The sequence below is a fragment of the Rhinoderma darwinii genome, chromosome 5 (assembly GCF_050947455.1).
Source record: "Rhinoderma darwinii isolate aRhiDar2 chromosome 5, aRhiDar2.hap1, whole genome shotgun sequence".
In the NCBI taxonomy this organism is placed as follows: Eukaryota; Metazoa; Chordata; class Amphibia; order Anura; family Rhinodermatidae; genus Rhinoderma; species Rhinoderma darwinii.
The window spans coordinates 265,577,518-265,598,075 of record NC_134691.1 but is presented as its reverse complement, the minus strand read 5'-3'; the positions used below and the strand labels follow the sequence as shown (position 1 = coordinate 265,598,075).

General features: G+C 41.3%; 1 protein-coding gene across 1 annotated transcript in view; it reads right to left on the bottom strand.

Annotated features, from left to right (window-relative positions):
- The window catches only part of TMC2 (transmembrane channel like 2), a 189,441-nt gene that overhangs the window by 7,504 nt on the left and 161,379 nt on the right, over positions 1-20,558 (bottom strand). The window contains exons 16-17 of the mRNA XM_075828240.1: positions 6,843-7,082; positions 2,005-2,130 (exon numbers count right to left, since the gene is read on the bottom strand). Coding sequence (XP_075684355.1) covers positions 2,005-2,130; positions 6,843-7,082 — 366 coding nt within the window. The remainder of the gene's footprint in view (positions 1-2,004; positions 2,131-6,842; positions 7,083-20,558) is intronic.

Below are 20,558 nucleotides of genomic sequence, written 5' to 3'. Positions count from 1 at the left end.
TGGCTTTCAGAACATCCAGCATTGACGGTTCAGCAGGCAAATCAGTAGATGTTGAAGAAGGAATAGTAGAAGCTTCAGCAGGCCGTGCTCTGTGGGGCCCAGACACACCAGCAGAAGATTTGTCAAGCTTGTCAGTTATTTTAGATTGCTTTGATGGGGCTATCACTGGTCTACTTAATCCAAGTACATGGAGACAGGATATGAGCCACAGGCCTAGTGCCTGTAGATAAGGAGAAGAATATTTAGAGGATCATTATTAGCATGGGAAGCGTTCCTCCTAGTATAGGAGATTAGATCCATGCCACTAAGGGCCCACACAAGTTCAGCAGGGTGCAACATCACTATAATCAGTGCGTGGGTTTTGGTATCTACCCCTGCAGTATAGGTTGCGGTTTCAGCCTTTTTAAACCTGGATGGTGACAAAGTTTGTAGGCCAGTTGCAAAACTGTAGAGCAGAGATTTCTACCTGTACACGTGTTCTGCTACCCCTCATGTTAACAGTTCTTTAGTAGTAACTTAAGAGTTATAGACTTGTTCAGAGTTTATTTCAACGCCCAGTTTGCTTTGTATGAGTTTAGAGTCAGGTAGAGCAGTAGTGTTAGGCAGGGCTGGGCAGACTTAAGAACGATTGAGATTTAGGCAAAATAATTTGTCACATGGTGTTGTGTTGTGTTGTGTTGTAGGTGGTGTACCATAGCGTCCCTAGATAAAGTCTGTGTTGTCACCAGCTACGGTCACAGCAGCTGCTACAAATTTAGGCCGTGGTTGCAAATCTCAGACTTGGCCACAGAGATTTAGGGTAACTGGATGATATGTTCTAGGATGAATGTGGCAGAACGTGGCAGATGCTCAATGGAGAGATGCAGACACGCGGATGTCCATGCGCCAAATTAAAAAATAGTCCAATCTGCCGAATATTGGGTTCAAACTGTCTAGTGGTTCCCGTGGGGTGGGAATATAATGTTAAATGGCAATTTGGGCAAAAGGAAAAGGAGGATGATGATAATGGATTAAATATAGCAGTGTGGAACTCCCTCTCTAAGCGCCCTTGAGGCTCCGCGTCCAGAACACTCCCCCACCCCCTGTTTTACTGAATTTTTTATGCCTAGTATGTTTAGTATACAATGACCAGAGATACAGTAAGATTATTCTTGAGACCTATATATGTATTGCTTTTATAGCACATTCTTTGGGGACCTTCTTAGTCTTTTCCTCCTGAAATTGCAGCCAAATAGGAAAACACACAACTAAGTTTTAGCAGTCTACATAAATGAATTCACTATTTAGCCTAGTAGTTAGTGTGGGACTAATTTATATAGTTTTATTTAAAAAGTGGTGTTTACAATAGTTGAGTATAATAAAATAATATTTAGCTTTCACACTCAAGAATCTTTGTTATTTGAGGGTTAGGCCCCATGCCCACTTCAGTTTTTTCCTTCTGGGTGCAATCCGTTGTTGTCAAGGCTAGCACCCTGAACCCATTCATTTCAATGGGGCAATGCACACTTCTGTTGTTTTAACAGAACCGTGCAACCGTTCCGTCAAAAGTAGGGCAGGTCCTACTCCTACCCGTTTTTGACGGAACAGTCTCTGCCTTCTCATTGAATTTGGTCTGTGAAACAACGGGCTGCACACGGAAGCCATCCGTGTGCAGCCCGTGTGTGACGGGACCGTCGATAACGGCCGTTCAACGGCCGACGGAAGTGTGCATGATGCCTTAGAATTTAGTTGAAGTTATTGCTAACCATGTATATATAATATGAAAAATCACATATTATTGATGCTAAATGCAGAAGCACAGTGATGGTAACCTGTCAGTTTAGTGGACATGGAGGATCAAATTAACATATAAATGGCTATAGGTAAACTAATAAAGCAATAAGGATTTTTTTATTAAAACACTCTTACTCGATGTCATAGTTTTAAAGCTGATATAGTTCATCAATATAATCCTGTCACAAAAGGTTTTATCATTGCTAAGGTTGTAAACAAAACAGTGCTTACATCATAAGGAGAATAGCTGGTATGATTAATCCAGGATTTGCTATAGAACTGAGAATTTTGGCAACAAATGGTGGGAAGTCAGTTTCCATTGTTTCCTGGATAACATCAAACATTCTCTTTTTTCCACTAGGAGCAAAAAAGTGTTACTTTACATATAAAGTCATAATCAATTCCTATAATGAACCTATAAGCAGTATGCTGATATGTATGTATCCTTTAAAGGCTATGGACACCTTTGTACTTCATTTTTGTTAATTATTATTTTTTATGCGCTTCCTAAATGCAAAATGAAGCAACTTTCTAAATAGTCTGCATCAAAAAGTATTTTCCATTTTGCTGCTGTAGAGTCTGTGTAACTCCTTCACCTAGCTTTTTTTTACACACACACACACACACACACACACACACACACACACACACACACACACACACACACACACACACACACACACACACACTCTCACACACACACACACACACATATATTTATATATATATAATTCCATCAGCACACTGCTCTTCAGGGTCGGCATCAGCACCCGGCGAACGCAGGCAAGTGCCGGGGCCCACTCGGCCGCCGGGTGCTGACGTCATGGCTCCACAGTGCTCGCGGTATGAGGGGGCCCCATGCTGGCCGCCATCATGGCCCCCATGCCCTGTGGCCCCGCTGGGGGGGGGCTGTGTGGCACTACCTGGGAGGAGGGGGCTTTGTGGCACTATCTAGGAGGGGGGCTGTGTGACACTACCTGGGATTGGGGGCTGTGTGGCACTTCCTGGGAGGGTGGCTGTGTGGCACTACCTGGGAGGGGGGCTGTGTGGCTCTATCTACAGAGGGCACTAAATTTATGGGGGTACAAACTGGGGGCCTAACTTCTATATGGGGGCATAAACGGCCTAACATCTATATGGGGGGACATTTTCTGCCATTTTACTGCCACTATGAGTCCCCCGCAAAGGGGCCTACTAAGTCTGTGTCGCCCAAGGATCCACATAAACCAGGTGCCGGCCCTGCTGCTCTTGACTGTATTGGCCATCTCTGCTCCCTCCTTTAGAGATAGTAAGGGTATGTTCACACGACAGCGTCCGTAACGGCTGAAATTACGGCGATGTTTCCGCCTGAAAACATCCCCATAATTTCAGCCGTAACGGCATGTGCAGGCGCTTGAACGCGCGTCAATTACGGACGTAATTGACGCTGATATTCATTGGAGTCAATGAATAACGGCTCCAATTACGGCCAAAGAAGTAACAGGTCACTTCTTTGACGCGGGCGTCTATTTACGCACCGTTATTTGACAGCGACGCGTAAATATATGCCTCGTGTGAACAGACAAACGTCTGCCCATTGCTTTCAATGGGCAGATGTTTGTCAACGCTATTGAGGCGCTATTTTCGGACGTAATTCGGGGCAAAAACGCCCGAATTACGTCCGTAATTAGTTCGTGTGAACATACCCTAACAGGGAGTGAGAGGAGGTTTTATGGTAGATCAGAGTGTGGAGAGGGGCGTAAGCATCCAAGTCTTCAGAGAGGGCAGATCACACCAGCTGTACTGAATCAGAGTGTAGAATTGAATGAAGGCCCCCAGGAGGAGAGGGTAAATTACTCAGGCTGTCTGTGTGTTTAAAGACAGATGGCAGCACCCATGGCAGACTGTGCAAAGAAGGGAGGGGGTATCACACACTTCTCAGCATCAGTGTCAAGGGACAAGGGACCCATCAAGGGCTGTAGAAGGCGAAAGCAGTACAGTAATAATGCTGTGCTAATACATGAGAGCTAGGGAAGGCAGCAGCATCCTGGATTCACAGACCTCACATCCAGCATGTATTACTGGGAGGGTCATGCCCACATGAGAAAAGTCTGAAACTAGGAGCCTGTTGTAAACTGCATATAATGAAGACTGAAAATTGCAGCCTAAAACATAATTTATCATTAACACATGTAAAAATATTTTTTTTTTCTCAAGGTTAAAAGTGTTCATAGCCTTTAAAGGTCATCTGTCATCAGAATTATACCTACCAAACGACTTCAAGCACTTTGTAGGGCATTTAAAAACCTGAGGACACATACCTATCTGTCTATTCATCGTATATTCATTGTCGATAAAATTAACTTTAAACAGTACCTCCAGTTACACTGACATTATATAGAAAAATTATTATAGTGCAGGAGTGTGCACAATAATTGTTTTTCTTAATGACTTTTATTACGGTTTCTGCATCCAACTATAACACGGACTGCAGTAGTCCGTGCTGCTGACTGCTCATAGCTCTGCATTAGGAGAGAAAGTGTCCTTCTCCGTCTTCATGGCTCCCGTATCCAGAATAACCGCCAGCGCTGTAGAATGTAATATGATCTGACAGTGCTGGCGGCCATTCTGGATTTGGGAGGCCATCAATTTTCTTTCTTCGGAATACCCTTTTAAAAGCTTAATTTCTACTGTGGTGGCAATGCAGGAATATTGAACACTTGCTGCCAGGTTCCCCCAGAGATTACTGATCACCCTTCTAAGGGCGCTTCTAATGAAAAATATTGTCCAAAGAAGAAAGACCTTTTAATATAAATGCAGGGATGAAATAAGCACCTATTAACTGGTCGTAGTTGTTACACTTGTGATGTCAACAATGGAGTTTTGATCTCATTACAACTATCTAAAATCTGGAAAAGTGTCGTTAAGATTTTGATCTAATTATTCTGCTAACAACATCTCACCACAGTATCTCAGCCCTACATAACCAATTGTTTAGCTACTATATTAGACCAGCAATGACTACTCCATGGGAGAGCAAAGCAGACATACCATTACATGATCTTTAGAACAAACAACTCTATCAGTACTAGAGTGAAAATTTTAAATAATTTTCTGACATGAAACTGAAATTTTGACTACTTTAATTTACATATTCATAGAATAGAAAATCATACAGCTTTCTAACACAAAGGTATTTAAAATTCTGATCAGAAAACTTTCTTATATCAGTGCAGTTGCCTCTGTCTAAAAGAAAAAATGGTATAGCCCACATATTATTCCACTGTATTGTATCCATAGGAAAACTGAATGGACTAAAGATTGTATCAGTCATGTGACCCACCACCCACACATCATGTGACCACTGCCGTTCAGGTAACACTGTCCAGGTATATAACAGGTGAATAATAGGTTATTGAGGAGCAGAAGTTATAAAGTATTTCTAACTACAGCAGAATCTCATCATCATGTCTGTCAGTGTGTATATAGGGGCAGCTCTTACATTCTTCTCCCTGCCCTCTCTGCATGTATTTTTTAAAAGTTAACTTTATTAACAACATGACAACATCGCATAGAGACAGGTGACCATTTTATAAATCATCTAGAGACAGTAAATTCACACATGGTGAAGCAGTTCTTCATCATCATACCATCAGTAGTCCTATTCACTTAGCCCTTTGAAGGGGCGTAGCTGGGGGGGGGCAGGCGGGGCATGTGCCCAGACACAACTAGAAGGGAAGGAAGGGGGACACCACAGCATTTCAAGTGGCGGGCCCGCGGCATGAGGGGGCACATGTTGCTTGGCTAATAATGTGCCGGGCGGGGCAGAACGGGCGCCCTCATTCGAAGTGGCGTTGCGTGCATCCGGGGCCACGGGCGACTGTCACCTTCAGTTGTATCTGCGTCCTTAGGACGCAGATACATTTGAATACTATGGAGTAGAAAGGAGCTAGCTACTGTATAGGGGGTGGCTGTGTGGAACGATCCACAAGGGGGGCTGTGTGGCACTATCTACAAGGCGGTGTGTGGCAATATCTACAGGGGCGTGTTTGTCACTGTCTACAAGGAGGGTGTGGCACTAACTACAAGGAGGGCTGTGTGGCACTATCTACAAGTGAGGGCTGTGTGGCACTATCTACAATTGGGGGCTGTGTGGCACTATCTACAAGTGGGGGCTGTGTGGCACTATCTACAAGTGGGGGCTGTGTGGCACTATTTACAAGAGGGCAGTGTGGCAGTATCTTCAAGGGGTGTGTGGCACTATCTACAGGGGGCTGTGTAGCACTATCTACAAGAGGCTGTTCATAATGTCACCATATAGTTTCATTAGCCTCAGTTATACAATCCGTTTTAGTAGGGCACATTGACCTCTTTAATTTATTTTCTTTTAATTTATTGTTATGTTAACTACTTGATATAACTATATTGCTTGTAAAATGTACAAATGTTTTTATGCTCGAGTTACATAAAAACAAAGGTAAAAAAAAATTACACCTCATTGGTTGCTAGAAAAAGCAGACATGGTGAGGGGGGAAGGAGATGTCGGGAAAGAAGTTGGGGGGGCAAGCTGAATCTTTGCCCCAGGTGCAGGAAAACCTAGCTACCCATCTGCCTTTGATATGTCCTCTATGTTGCCACAACACATGTATGTCATGTAACCCTTTTGCTAACTGAATGTTAGAGGTCAAATGATGTGTGTGTGTGTGTGTGTGTGTGTGTGTGTGTGTGTGTGTGTGTGTGTGTCTGTCTGTGGGTGGGGGTCACATGACTGATGCCTTGTTTAGTCCTATTTAGTTAGCCTGTGGATACTTTAGACAGGACTAATCTGTGGGCTATAACATACTACTGTGACAAGGGCTTCATGTACTATAAGAAAGGTATGTGAGCAGAATTTCTAATGCATGAATATTAGAAAACAGTATGATTTCATATTTTACAAATGTATAAATAATAAAAACAAAATCCAAAATTAACAATCCCTTTATGTAATATACACAGTTCTAGTTGGTCACAAAACCTAAATATATATTGGAATTACAGCACAGCCAGGATATTATTTGGAATATTAGAGTGTCTTTATACTATCATACCTGAAAGGTCCACAGTCAAATGAGGGTGAGAGAGACATGATTGTGTAGGCTACTGGCAGTAGACTCAAGAAAAGGATAAGAAGAAGAAGTCCCATGTAGAAGTTGTTTGATTTAGATGCTTTAAATACACGTTCATGAGGAACATTACTACTCATAACGGCCCAACATTGAAAGTACATAGAGGTCAGCAACCTAAGGACATTGATTCCTATCAATCCAGGAGCATAAAAAGAGCCCATCCTGCAACGAACAAACACAAAACATAGGAAACCAGTAAATGAACAGTAAATATAGGGAGCTGTGCAAAAATCAGACAATAGCTTTTCATTCATTTGATTTTAAGTCATGATGGAGGATCCATGGAAGTTTGGTATGTACAACAACATCTGGAGTTGGTGATTTGCTTTTGAGTGAAGGCATCAGGAATACTGATCTGAACTAACAAATTTTAATACCACAAGCAATATTTTGGAGAAAGTTTGATAATGACCCCAAGACGCTGCAGAAAAGATCACGACTTGATATCTTAGCTGGTTTTCTCGAAACGATAGACTGACCACCCCATAGTCCATAGCATTGGAATCAGAAAATGCATACAAGTTATAAAACTGGATACACAAATAAGATAGCTGTCCACCTAATGCTTGTCTGGATGACTGATATCTCACTGGACCTCCCCTGAGCATGTTTATTAAATAGGAGAGAGGGAGACAAACCTCTCCCAGACAGGCATCAGCTTCTCTCTGCAGAACAAAGGTTTGGGTAAGTTGAAAAATACTCAATTCATGCTTACTACCATTGGAAAGCCTCCATACGCATTCGATTTTTGGGCAGCTTAAGGGTAATTTCACATAAGTGTTGTTTTGCATCCGTGTCACATTTGTATTTTTATGGTCCATATTGTAAACAAATGTTAATCAATGTGGCTATTCTCATATAAAAGTGCTACTGTTAACCATTTTGTGGTCGCAAAATTACTATTAAAGTCTATGGAGAATGTTCAGAATTTGGATGCATTTGTATGTCATCGATATGTTATGCTTATTGTGTGTGTCTTATAATACAAAGGAGGAAAACGTAATTTAAAAAGCATTAAATCACTAATTTGAAATAAATCCGCATCCATTCTTTGCATTAAAAAATGCTAAACACAAATATGGATGGTATATGAATCCATAAACAACTAGGTTTTACACTAAACTTTGTAGGTGATTACAAGAAGCATAGAATATATCCCTTCAAATCTCCCAAAGAGAATGTAAGCTATAATAAAGGTAAATGATAGAAACACAAAATGCTGCAAAATGTGATATATTTAGCTGTTGAGAATTCTGAGGCCCCCGTTTTGTCTCATATATTAGTTATCTATTTTTTTCTTATGCTGAAGAATGAATAACTAAATGGTTATCCTTCCTTTTGATATTAAAGTCAAGGGAAATTCAAGAGAAACGTGTATTGAAAAACTAATGCATTGTAAATTGAGTGAAAAAAGTACAAAAACATTTTGGTTAAAAACAAATGCAAACTTGATGCTATTGAGCATTTTGTCATGTAATTAAAATGCTCTAAAATAATGAAATCCTAAGACGGGGGATTTGAATAAATGTTTTGCTTTTTAAAAAAATTGTATAAAAAAAGCTAAACACTTCAAAATTGCCATTTAAGTTCAGTTAAACTGCCACTTGTTTTATGTGCAATTACATTTCTATTGTATATTTGTACTGAAAATCTAATAAACTTTGATAAAGCAAAAAAAAAATTGCCATTTAATAAAATTTCCAAATAAAAAAAAAAAGTTTTTTTTTTTTTTTTAATCTGATACATTAAGGGCAAAGCCCCACGTGGCGGAATTCCGCTGCGGACACTCCGCAGCATTAATCCGCAGCGGACCCGTTTCTCCATTGCCTTCCACTTCTTTTTAGTAGGCTTCGTTTAGACGAGGCTGAAAATTCCGCTGCGGAGCATAGGCTGCGGTGCGGAATTTGGTGTCCGCAGCATACAATGGATGCGGACCAGTGGCGGACTGGTTGCAGACTCATTGCGGAAGTTCTCCATTGAATTCAATGGAGATTCTAAATTCCGCAATGAAGTCCGCAGATGTCATGCACATGTTATGTGTGCTGCGGATGCGTCTTGCTTTTTTGACATGACATTTCTTCATTCTGGCTGGACCTATGTATTTCTAGGTCTACAGCCCGACTGAGGAAGTCAATGGGGCTCCCGTAATTACGGGAGCGTTGCTGGGAGACGTCAGTAAATAGTCACTGCCCAGGGTGCTGAAAGAGTTAAGCGATCGGCAGTAACTGTTTCTGCACCCTGGACAGTGACTACCGATCCCAATATACAGCAACCTGTAAAAAAAATAGAAGTTCATACTTACCGAGAACTCCCTGCTTCTTCCTCCAGTCTGGCTTCCCAGGATGACGTTTCAGTCTAAGTGACGGCTGCAGCCAATCACAGGCTGCAGCGGTCACATGGACTGCCGCGTCATCCAGGGAGGTCGGGCTGGATGCCGAAAGAGGGACGCGTCACCAAGACAACGGCCGGTAAGTATGACATTCTTTTACTTTCACTAGGGAAAGTGCTGTCCGTTCTCTCTATCCTGCACTGATAGAGAAAAGGGAAGTACTTTTACCGCAGTAAGCAGCAGCTAGTCCGCATCAATTTACTGCACATTTTGGGCAGATCCGCCACAGAATCTGCAACGCAGATTCTGTGCGGCATTGATGCGGACAGCTGCGGAGGAAAACCGCCACGTGGGGCCATGCCCTAATTATTTATGTTGTAGTGAGAGGAGAGAGGGGGCTGGCACTGCTTCAATGCAGGGAAAGACACAGTCTCTACATATAAACGCGATGTGGCTCAGAACACATGGGAATACAGCTGTCAAAATGTCGCCGGCGGGGTGCTCATTGGTGGAAAACAGCACGTATGTGTAACTTGATAGAAGACAGATAGGAAATACGAGGCACTCACCGCAGTGGCAATAAAAAAAGATTAATTGAGGTTGATCTCGGTCAGTAATGATGTGGAGGATGCCAACGACCGTTTCACGCTACAAGCACTTTGTCAAGGACCCTTGACAAAGCGCTTGTAGCGTGAAACGGTCGTTGGCATCCTCCACATCATTACTGACCGAGATCAACCTCAATAAATCTTTTTTATTGCCACTGCGGTGAGTGCCTCGTATTTCCTATCTGTCTTCTATTATTTATTTATGGTAGATTCAAAGTGACAAATACTAAATATTTTTAATAATAATTAAAAAAAAAATAACATCCTATGAAGGGATATAGATAGGTAAAATAATATTTATCAATATCAGTTCTCTGTGCCTTAAGTTTAAAATAAGTTGAAAATTGAAACAAATGTGACAAGTAGGAAATTTATAGAAGAGACCGGTTTGCCCTTTAAAATCTTTTAGCTTTTGTCAGCTAAGGTTACCACTTTAAATTGGGTATGAGAGTTAGCAAGCATAGCAATTATTTTAATGAGAATATTTTGTGTCTCTTTTGTTTGAAAGTAGGGAATAGGTGAGAAGTTCAGCAGAAGGCTGATTTTATACACTGCATAAAAAAATGTTATAACACAAGAAATTGCGTTTCTTAAATATTCATAAATATATTTCAGCATATTTTATTAATAAAAAGACATTACTGTATCCTTAGGGTTGTCCTTTGGTTGTGCACCTTCACAATCTTTTCAATCTTTAGAAAAATATGTTTATTAAATAAAGAGAAAGGAAATATGATCTAGTTTTTTGTTTTGTTGTTTTTTGTTTTAAATTAGACGTGTAACATACAAAGTATGCTGAAGGGCTTTTCAAACTTTTTCTACTGAGGCTTCACCTATGGTCGGCATCCATGCCAAAATTTTATGGAAAAATTGAAAGATTGATGCAGCCAGAGAAAGGCCTCCTCAGCTATGCCTCATCAACAACTGGTTGGCCACTCATAGTTTGAGAAGCACTACCGTAGGTAAGAACTAAAAGTGATAGTATTTTGTAATACCCTTATTATCTTTTATGACTTATTTATTTTCTAGCTTAATTTTCATAACCATATACCCATACAACTATTTGGAACAGAGCTAGCAGAAGGTTGAAAGTGAAAGGTGTTGTTTAGGATTCAAAAAATATGGCTGCTTTTTTCCAAAATCAGAACCACACGGCTTGTGTCTGGTATTGCAGCTGATAGGGCCATGCGGAGCCCGGGCCAAGCACTTGTGGTGTAGCTATAGGAGTTGTTGCTACTGTCCTGATCCAGGCTGGCCCATGGACTCTGCACCTCATATGTTAACAGTTACTGTAGTAACTAGGGTCCATGTAGTAAATTACGTGAGCCCCTGTTACTACAGTAACATCTCCATATACTTACCCTCCTCACTCCTGAGTTAGGTCCTCTTTAGCTCCTGATACAGTGCTGGTTCCTGACGCTGCTCATCGTCAGTACATTGCATGTGTCAGTACATAATGTCAGTGCTGCGCCTGGAGGAAGACCCAACTCAGGAGAGGGAAGGTAAGTATATAGATACTGTCTGCTGGGGCCATGTATTTAAGCCTATCATGCGTGATACTGTCTGTTGGGGCTCTGTATCTATGCATATCAAGTGTGATACTGTCAGCTGAGCCATGTATCTAATCCTATCATGTGTGATACTCTCTGCTGGGACCCTGTATCTAAGCATATCATATGTTCATTAAATTATTAAATCAAACGTACAACATAAAGTCTCCCCCACGAATCCCAACTAGTGCCTTACCAGGCAACCAGGTGACTGGTTTTCCCAAAAACAAGCTGACCCCACACTGTTGGTCCTGTTCTGTGTAGTGCTGGGAATGATTCAGTAATTGGGGTCACACCCTGCTGTTTGCTTATTTATTGGTTTATTCTTTAACCCCTTCCCACTGCAGCCATATTACAGATTTTCATTTTCATATTTTACAACTTCCAAAAGCCGTAACTCTTTTATTTTTCAGTTTATTTTTTATTGTACCATATAATGTACTAGGAAACGGGGGGGGGGGGGGAATCTTTGTGGGGTGGTAAATGAAAAAAAACAGCGATTCCTCTATTGTTTTTTGCTCTTTATTTTTACGGCATTCACCATACAATTAATACAATGTTAACTGTGTTGTGTGAGTCAGTACGATTACGGTGATACCAAATTGATACAGTTATTTTATATTTTACTACTTTTATAAGGAAAAAACTAACTGTAAAAAATAAAATGTATTTTGTGTCGCCAAATTCTAAGAGTCATAACTTTTTTATTTTTCTGTCGATTGAGCAGTATGAGGTCATATTTGTTGCAGATCGAGCTGTAGTTTTTAATGGTACCATTTTGATGTACATGCAAGATTTTGATCACTTTTATTACATTTTTGTTGGAGATGAGGTGAACAAAAACGTTTTACTTTTTTTTTTTTACGGCGTTCACCGTGCATGTTAAATAAGGTTAGATTGTAATAGTTCAGGCTTTTACAGACGCGGCGTTACCAGTTATGTTAATAGTTATTATTTTTTACAATGCTTTAGGCCCTATTCACACAACAGGGATTCTCGGCCGTGTGACGGACGTGTTTTGAACGGCCGTCACACGGCCGCATTAGGAACAATAGACCCAAAATGGGGCTATTCACACAGCCGATTTTTTTTGACGTCCCGGTAAACCGGGCAGTCAAAAATCGGAACATGCCCTATTTTGGGCCATTCTCCCGGCTGCACGGCTCCCATAGAAGTCTATTGCGCTGAGTAAAGCACAGCTGCCACTTGGATGTGATCCGAGTGATGGCCGTGCTTTCTGCCAGTCGCTCCCTCTCTTCTCCTCCTCACAGTGCGAAGTGCACGTAAGGAGAATCTAGAGAGGGCTTGATACGTAAATGCTCATCCCCGGCCGGAGCCGGATTTTTCTTTGTCAAGAAAAAATACGGATCCCTCTAACCCTACATTGACTACCGGGGTCTCAACCAGATCACGGTAAAGAACAGATACCCATTGCCCTTAATCTCTGAACTATTTGATCGCATACGGGGGGGAAATATTTTTTTCTAAACTAGACCTGCGGGGGGCCTACAATCTAATCCGGATTCGTTGGGGTGACGGGTGGAAGACTGCATTTAATACACGTGATGGGCACTACAAATACCTGGTTATGCCGTTCGGCCTGTGTAACGCCCCAGCGGTTTTTCAAGAATTCATCAATGACATTTTTCCTGTGTTGTGGAGTATCTTGATGACATTTAGATTTTTTTCCTCAGATCCTGTAACTCATCAGAGACATGTCCACCAAGTTTTGCTTCGATTAAGGGAGAATCACCTATATGCCAAGCTGGAGAAGTGCGTGTTCGAAAGAAAGTCACTACCCTTCCTGTGCTATATTATCTCTGATCAGGGCCTCAAAATTGATACTGAGAAGGTAAAGGCTGTCCTGAATGGCCACGCCGTCAAGGCTTAAGGGCCATACAGCGCTTCCTGGCATTCGCCAACTTCTATTGGTTGTTCATTCCCAACTTCTCCTCATTGACAACTCCCATGTCTGAACTCACCAAAAAGGGCCTGAATGCAAAGATGTGGACTCCAGAAGCCGAAGTCGCATTTAAAACCTTAAAAAAGGTCTTCACGTCAGCCTCTATTCTTCATCACCCTGATGTATTCCTACAGTTTTCATTAGAGGTGGACGCTTCCTCTGTTGGTGCCGGTGCACTTTTGTTCCAGAGAGGTTCGAAAGGCAAGACTGTGGTATGTGGCTACTACACCGCGTTCCAAATTATTATGCAAATGTTATTTTTCGCTGATTTTCCTAATTAGTCGATGCAAATGACAGTCAGTATAATCTTCAAGCCATCAACCGTTGGAGTATAATGCAAATTTTATTGAACAAATCTCCTAATGATAACAGATTTTTTTTTAGAAGTAAAAAACTCAAAATGCACAGTTTCAAATTAATATGCACAACAGAGATCAAAACATTTTAAAGGTTGTAAAGAGAACTAAAATGGTAATTTGTTGAATTTGCAGCATCAGGAGGTCATATTTACAGAAATCAAAAGCTCTTTCAATCAAAAAAAACTCAGCAGGCCAAGTTACATGTTAACATAGGACCCCTTCTTTGATATCACCTTCACAATTCTTGCATCCATTGAATTTGTGAGTATTTGGACAGTTTCTGCTTGAATATCTTTGAAGGATGTCAGAATAGCCTCCCAGAGCTTCTGTTTTGATGTGAACTGCCTCCCACCCTCATAGATATTTTGATTGAGGATGCTCCAAAGGTTCTCAATAGGGTTGAGGTCAGGGGAACATGGAGCCACACCATGAGTTTCTCTCCTTTTATGCCCATAGCAGCCAATGACACAGAGGTATTCTTTGCAGCATGAGATGGTGTACTGTAATGCATGAAGATAATTTTGCTACGGAAGGCACGGTTCTTCTTTTGGTACCACGGAGGAAAGTGGTCAGTATAAACTCTACGTACTTTGCAGAGGTCATTTTCACACCATCAGGTTCCTACCAGCTCTTTCCCCATGATTCCAGCCCAAAACATGACTCCGCCACCTCCTTGCTGACATGGTGGCCATTCACCAACTATCCACTACTCCATCCATCTGGACCATCCAGGGTTGCACGGCACTCATCAGTAAACAACACGGTTTGAAAATTAGTCTTCATGTATTTCTGAGCCCACTGCAACCGTTTCTGCTTGTGAGCATTGTTTAGGGGTGGCCGAATAATAGCTTTATGCACACTTGCAAACCTCTGGAGGATCCTACACCTTGAGGTTCATGGGACTCCAGAGGCACCAGCGGCTTCAAATACCTGTTTGCTGCTTTGCAATGGCATTTTAGCAGCTGCTCTCGTAATCCTATTCATTTGTCTGGCAGAAATCTTCCTCATTCTGCCTTTATCTGAACAAAACCGTCTGTGCTCTGAATCAGCCACAAATCTTTTCACAGTACGATGATCACGCTTAAGTTTTCTTGAAATATCCAATGTTTTCATACCTTGTCCAAGTTATTGCACTATTTCACGCTTTTCGGCAGCATAGAGATCCTTTTTCTTTCCCATATTGCTTGAAACCTGTGGGCTGCTTAACCCCTTCCCGCACCTTGACGTTAATGCACGTCGAGGTGAGCAGTAACTTCGCGCACCTCGACGTGCAGTTACGTCTGTGCTTTGACAGTTAACCGCCGCACAGTGCTACACCGCAGCGGCGGTTAACTGTGCAGAGTGTCTGCCCTGCATTCCCTGTTGCCGATCAGCGGCCCATCGCCGCAGATTTCGGCAGTTAACCCCTTCGATGTGGCGGTCGATTCCGATCGCCACATCTAAGGATTTTAGCGGAGATCAGCAGCCCCCACGTGAAATCACGGGGGCTGGCAATGGTACCCATGGCAACCGGACGCCAGACAATGGCTTCCTCGCTGCCATGTACAGAAGCCTACGAGGACCAGCCGGAGGGTGGTCGTCGTAGGCTTCCTGTCGGTGTGACTGTCACGTCACAATGACAGTTGGAATGCATTACGCTACGTAGGTAGTGTAATGTATTCCAGCAGCGATCAGAGCTGCAAGTCTAAGTGTCCCCTAGTGGGACAAGTAAAGAAAGTAAAAAAAAGAATAAAAATATTGAAAAAAAAGTGTAAAAATAAAAGTTATAAGTGACATACAGTAAACAAGAACTGCTTTTTTCCTATAATAAGTCTTTTATTATAGGAAAAAAAACTAACACGTAAAAAAAAAGTACACATATTTGGTATTACCGCGATCGTATCAACCCCATCTATAAAACTATAATATTATTTTTCCCGCACGGTGAACACTGCAAATAAAATAAACGAAAAACAATGCCAGAATCACTATTTTTTGGTCACCACCCCTCCCAAAATATACAATGAAAAGTGCTCAAAAAGTTGCATGTACGCCAACATGGTACCAATACAAACTACATCCCGTCCCGCAAATTTTTTGACTGAAAAATAAAAAAGTTATGGCTCTCAGAATACGGTGACACAAAAAATTGTTTATTTTATAAATAAGATCTTTTATTGCGCAAATGCTGCAAAATGTAAAAATAACGATATACATATGGTATCGCCATAACCGACCCGCAGAATAAAGTATAATGGTCATTTATAGCCAAGGGTGAAAGCCGTAAAAAATAAATAAAAAACATTGTCAGAATTGATGGTTTTTGGTCACCTTGCTTGACGAAAAATGGAATAAAAAGTGATCAACAAAAATTGCATGTACCCCAAAATGGTACCAATGAAAACTAAAGATTGTCCCGCAAAGAATAAGCCCTCACACGGCTCCGGTCGTGAGAAAAGAAAAAAAGTTCTGGCTCCCAGAATATAGCGATGCAAAATGTGCAGTGTTTCAAAAGCGGATAAGATCGGGCGCCATTTATCAGTGCGACACTGGCCAGATATCTGCAGATTTTTATTTATTTACCCCATTATTATACCCTCTTATTATGCCCCTGATGTACTCTGCCCAGCCTACATATGCCCCCACATTATAAACTGAAATACCAGCAAAACGTCAGAGCTACTACCAAGCTAAATCTGTGCTCCAAAAGCCAAATGGCGCTCCCTCCCTTCTGAGCCCTACAGGGTGCCCAAACAGCCGTTTACGTCCACCGATATGGCATCGCCCTACCCGGGAGAACCGTGTTAATATTTTATTTGTGGTATTTGTGGCACAAACTGGGCACAACATATAGTGCACTAAAATGGCACATCAGTCTAAAATTTTAATTTTCACTTTTCACCATCCGCTGCGCATTAAACCTTTCTTGCACCATGACTTAATAGCATGTCGTGGTGTGTGGGGGGGTGATGTATGGAGCGTCTCACTCACTGAGCCCGTGCTATACGCTGCGGGTGTCAGCTGTGTATTACAGCTGACACGCGGGACTAACGGACAGAAACAGCGATCGCGCTGTTACAGGAGCATGTAAAAATGACAATATACTGCAATACATTAGTAATGCAGTGTATTCTACCAGTGATCTAACGATCGCTGGTTCAAGTCTCCTATGTGGTTTAATAAAATTTGTAAAAACAAAAGTAAATAGTTATTATTAGTGGAAAAAATTAAATAAATATTTAAAGTCCAAAAAAACAACCTTTTCACATTTTTTCTCTAAAGTAATAAAATAAAGTAGTAAATAAGTAGTAAAAAAAAAAATAAATACACAACATTGGTATTGCTGCGTCCATAAAAGTCGAAACTATTACAATATACCATTATTTAACTTGCACGGTGAACGCCGTGAAAAATAAAGAATTTAAAACGGCAAATCCGCAGTTTTTTGGTCACGTTGGCTCTACCAAAAAATGTAATAAGTGCTAAAAAAGTTGTATGTACCAAAAAATGGTACCAATAAAAACTACAGCTCGTCCCGCAAAAAATAAGCCCTCACACCGCTCTATTGACAGAAAAATAAAAAAAGTTATTGCTCTCGGAATGCGGGGAGGGAAAAATTAAAAAGAAAAAGCAAAACATAGATCAGTCCGGAAAGGGTTAATTACTTTCTAATGAAAAAGCATTTATGACCACATGTGGGATATAGCCGTACTCGGGAGAAATTGCTTTACAAATATTGGGGTGCTTTTTCTCCTTTATCCTTCGTGAAATTGAAAAAATTCTACATTTTAGTGGAAATAATGTTGATATTAATTTTCACGGCCTAATTCTAATAAATTCTGCAAAAGACGTGTGGGGTCTAAATGCTCACTATACCCCTAGATAGATTCCTTAACTGGTGTAGTTTCCCAAATGGGGTTACTTTTGGGGGGCGTCCACTGTTTTGGTCCCTCGGGGGCTTTGCAAATTCGACATGACACCCAAAAACTATTCCAGCTAAATTTGAGCTACAAAAGCCAAATAGCGCTCCTTGCCTTCTAAGCCCCGCTGTGGGTCCAAACAGCACTTTATTACCACATATGGCGTATTTAAGTAATCGGGAGAAATTGTTTTACAAATGTTGGGGTGCTTTTTCTCCTTCATTACTTGTAAAAATTAAAAATGTCTACGTTTTTTCTGCAAAAAAATTGATTTTTACCTTTACAGACTAATTCCAATGAATTCAGCAAAACAACTGTTTGGTCAAAATGCTAACTTTACCCCTAAAAAAAAATTCCTTGAGGGGTGTAGTTTCCAAAATGGGGTCACTTTTGGGGGGTTTCCACTATTTTGGTTCCTGCAGTGCATTGTAAACACCACACGGCACTGAAAACTATTCCAGCAAAATCAGAAATCCAAAATCCAAATGGCGCTCCTTCCCTTCTGTGCCCTGCTGTGGGTCCAAACAGCAGTTTATTCCCACATATGGGGTATTGCTATAATCGGAAGAAATTGCGTTACATATGTTGGGGTGTTTTTTCTACTTTATTCCTTGTAAAAATTACAAATTTCTATGTTTTTTTCAGAAAAAAAGTCGATTTTCATCTTCACATACGAATTCAAATAAATTTAGCAAAAAAACTGTGGGTTCAAAATGCTAACTATATCCATAGATAAATTCCTTGAGGGGTGTAGTTTCCAAAATGGGGTCACTTTTGGGGGGTCTTTACTGTTTTGGTACCAAAAGACCTAGTCAAACCTAACATGGTGCCTAAAATATATTCTAAAATAGGAGGCCCCAAAATCCTCTAGGTGCTCCTTTGCTTCTGAGGCCTGTGTTTCAGTCCATTACCGCACTAGGGCCACATGTGGGATATTTCTAAAAACTGCAGAATCTGGGCAGTAAATATTGAGTTGCATTTCTTGAGTAAAACCTTTTGTGGTACAGAAAAAATTTATTGCAAATGAATTTTCAAAAAAAAATAAATTATATTTTTAAATTTCACCTCTACTTTGCTTTAATTCCTGTGAAACACCTAAAGGGTTAAAACACTTTCTGAATGCTGTTTTGTATACTTTTAGGGGTGCAGTTTTCAAAATGGGGTGATTTATGGGGACTTTCTAATATATAAGGCCCTCAAAGCCACTTCAGAACTGAACTGGTCCCTGAAAAAATAGGCTTTTGAAATTTTCTTGAAAATATGAAAAATTGCTGCTAAAGTTCTAAGCCTTGTAACGTCCTAGAAAAATAAAAGAATGTTCAAAAAACGATGCAAACATAAAGTAGACCTATGGGAAATGTAAACTAGTAAGTATTTTGTGTGGTATTACTATCTGTTTTACAAGTAGATACATTTAAATTTAGAAAAATGCTAATTTTTGCTAATTTTCTCTAAATCTTGGTGTTTTTTACAAATAAATATTAAATTTAGCGACCAGATTTTTTCCCTAACATAAAGTACAATATGTCACGAGTAAACAGTCTCAGAATCACTTGGATAGGTAAAAGCGTTCCGGAGTTATTACCACATAAAGTGACACGTCAGATTTGGAAAATCGGCTTTGTCCTGAAGGCCAAAACAGGCTCAGTCCTGAAGGGGTTAATAATGTGGAACGTCCTTCTTAAGTAGTTTTTCTTTGATTGGGCACACCTGGAAAACTAATTATCACAGGTGTCTGAGATTGATTACAATGATCCAAAGAGCCCTAAGACACAATACCATCCATGAGTTTAATTGAAAAACTAATAATTAAATGTTTATGACACTTAAATCCAATGTGCATAATAATTTGGAACACGGTGTATTCTAAGCTATTTTCTTCCGCAGAGCGCAACTACTCGATTGGGGATCGGGAGTTACTGGCCATCAAGCTGGCCCTGCAGGAGTGGAGACACCTACTGGAAGCTGCAGCACATCCTATCCTGGTCTTCACGGACCACAAGAACCTGACCTATCTACAGACGGCTCAACGGCTGAATCCTCGTCAAGTCAGGTGGTCGTTGTTCTTTGCTCGGTTCCGGTTCGAACTCCACTACCGACCTGCTGACAAGAATGTGAGGGCCGATGCCTTGTCTAGGTCATTTGAAACAGAGGACACTGTGGAGTCCCCACAGAATATTATTGATCCTTCCTGCATCTTCTCTGTTAACCCTCTGAAAGTTAGAGACATTCCTCCCGTAAGGACTTTTGTACGTCTGGCAGTCAGAGGAAGAATCCTTTGCTGGGGTCACAGTTCCAAGCTGGCAGGTCATGCGGGTGCTGGTAAGACCCGAGACCTAATTGCTCGTCAGTTCTGGTGGCCCACGCTGCCCAAAGACGTCATGGACTTTGTCTCCTCCTGTACGGTGTGCGCAGCAAACAAAATTGCCCACTCCAGACCAGCCGATCTGCTCCAACCACTGCCTGCGCCCGATGCCCCCTGGCAGCATGTTGCTATGGACTTTGTCACAGATCTGTCTCTCTCTGCGGGATGCAGTATGATCTGGGTGGTGGTGGATCGATTTTCTAAAATGGCTCATTTTGTTTCCCAGACTGGTCTGCCTTCTGCTGCTCGACTGGTCGACCTCTTAGTTCAACACATATTCCATCTGCACGGCTTGCCTCTGCATATTGTCTAAGATCCAGGGGTCCAGTTCACCTCGAAGTTCTGGAGAGCACTCTGCGGCCTCCTCGTTGTGAAGTTGGATTTCTCCTCGGCTTATCATCCTCAGTCCAATGGACAAGTCAAAAGGGTTAACCAGATTATGGAGAACTATTTGCGGCACTTTGTCTCCAGACGGCATGATGACTGGGTGCAGCTGCTCCCGTGGGCTGAGTTCTCCTATAATAACCATACCTGTGAGTCCACCAACTCCAGTCCGTTCTTCATC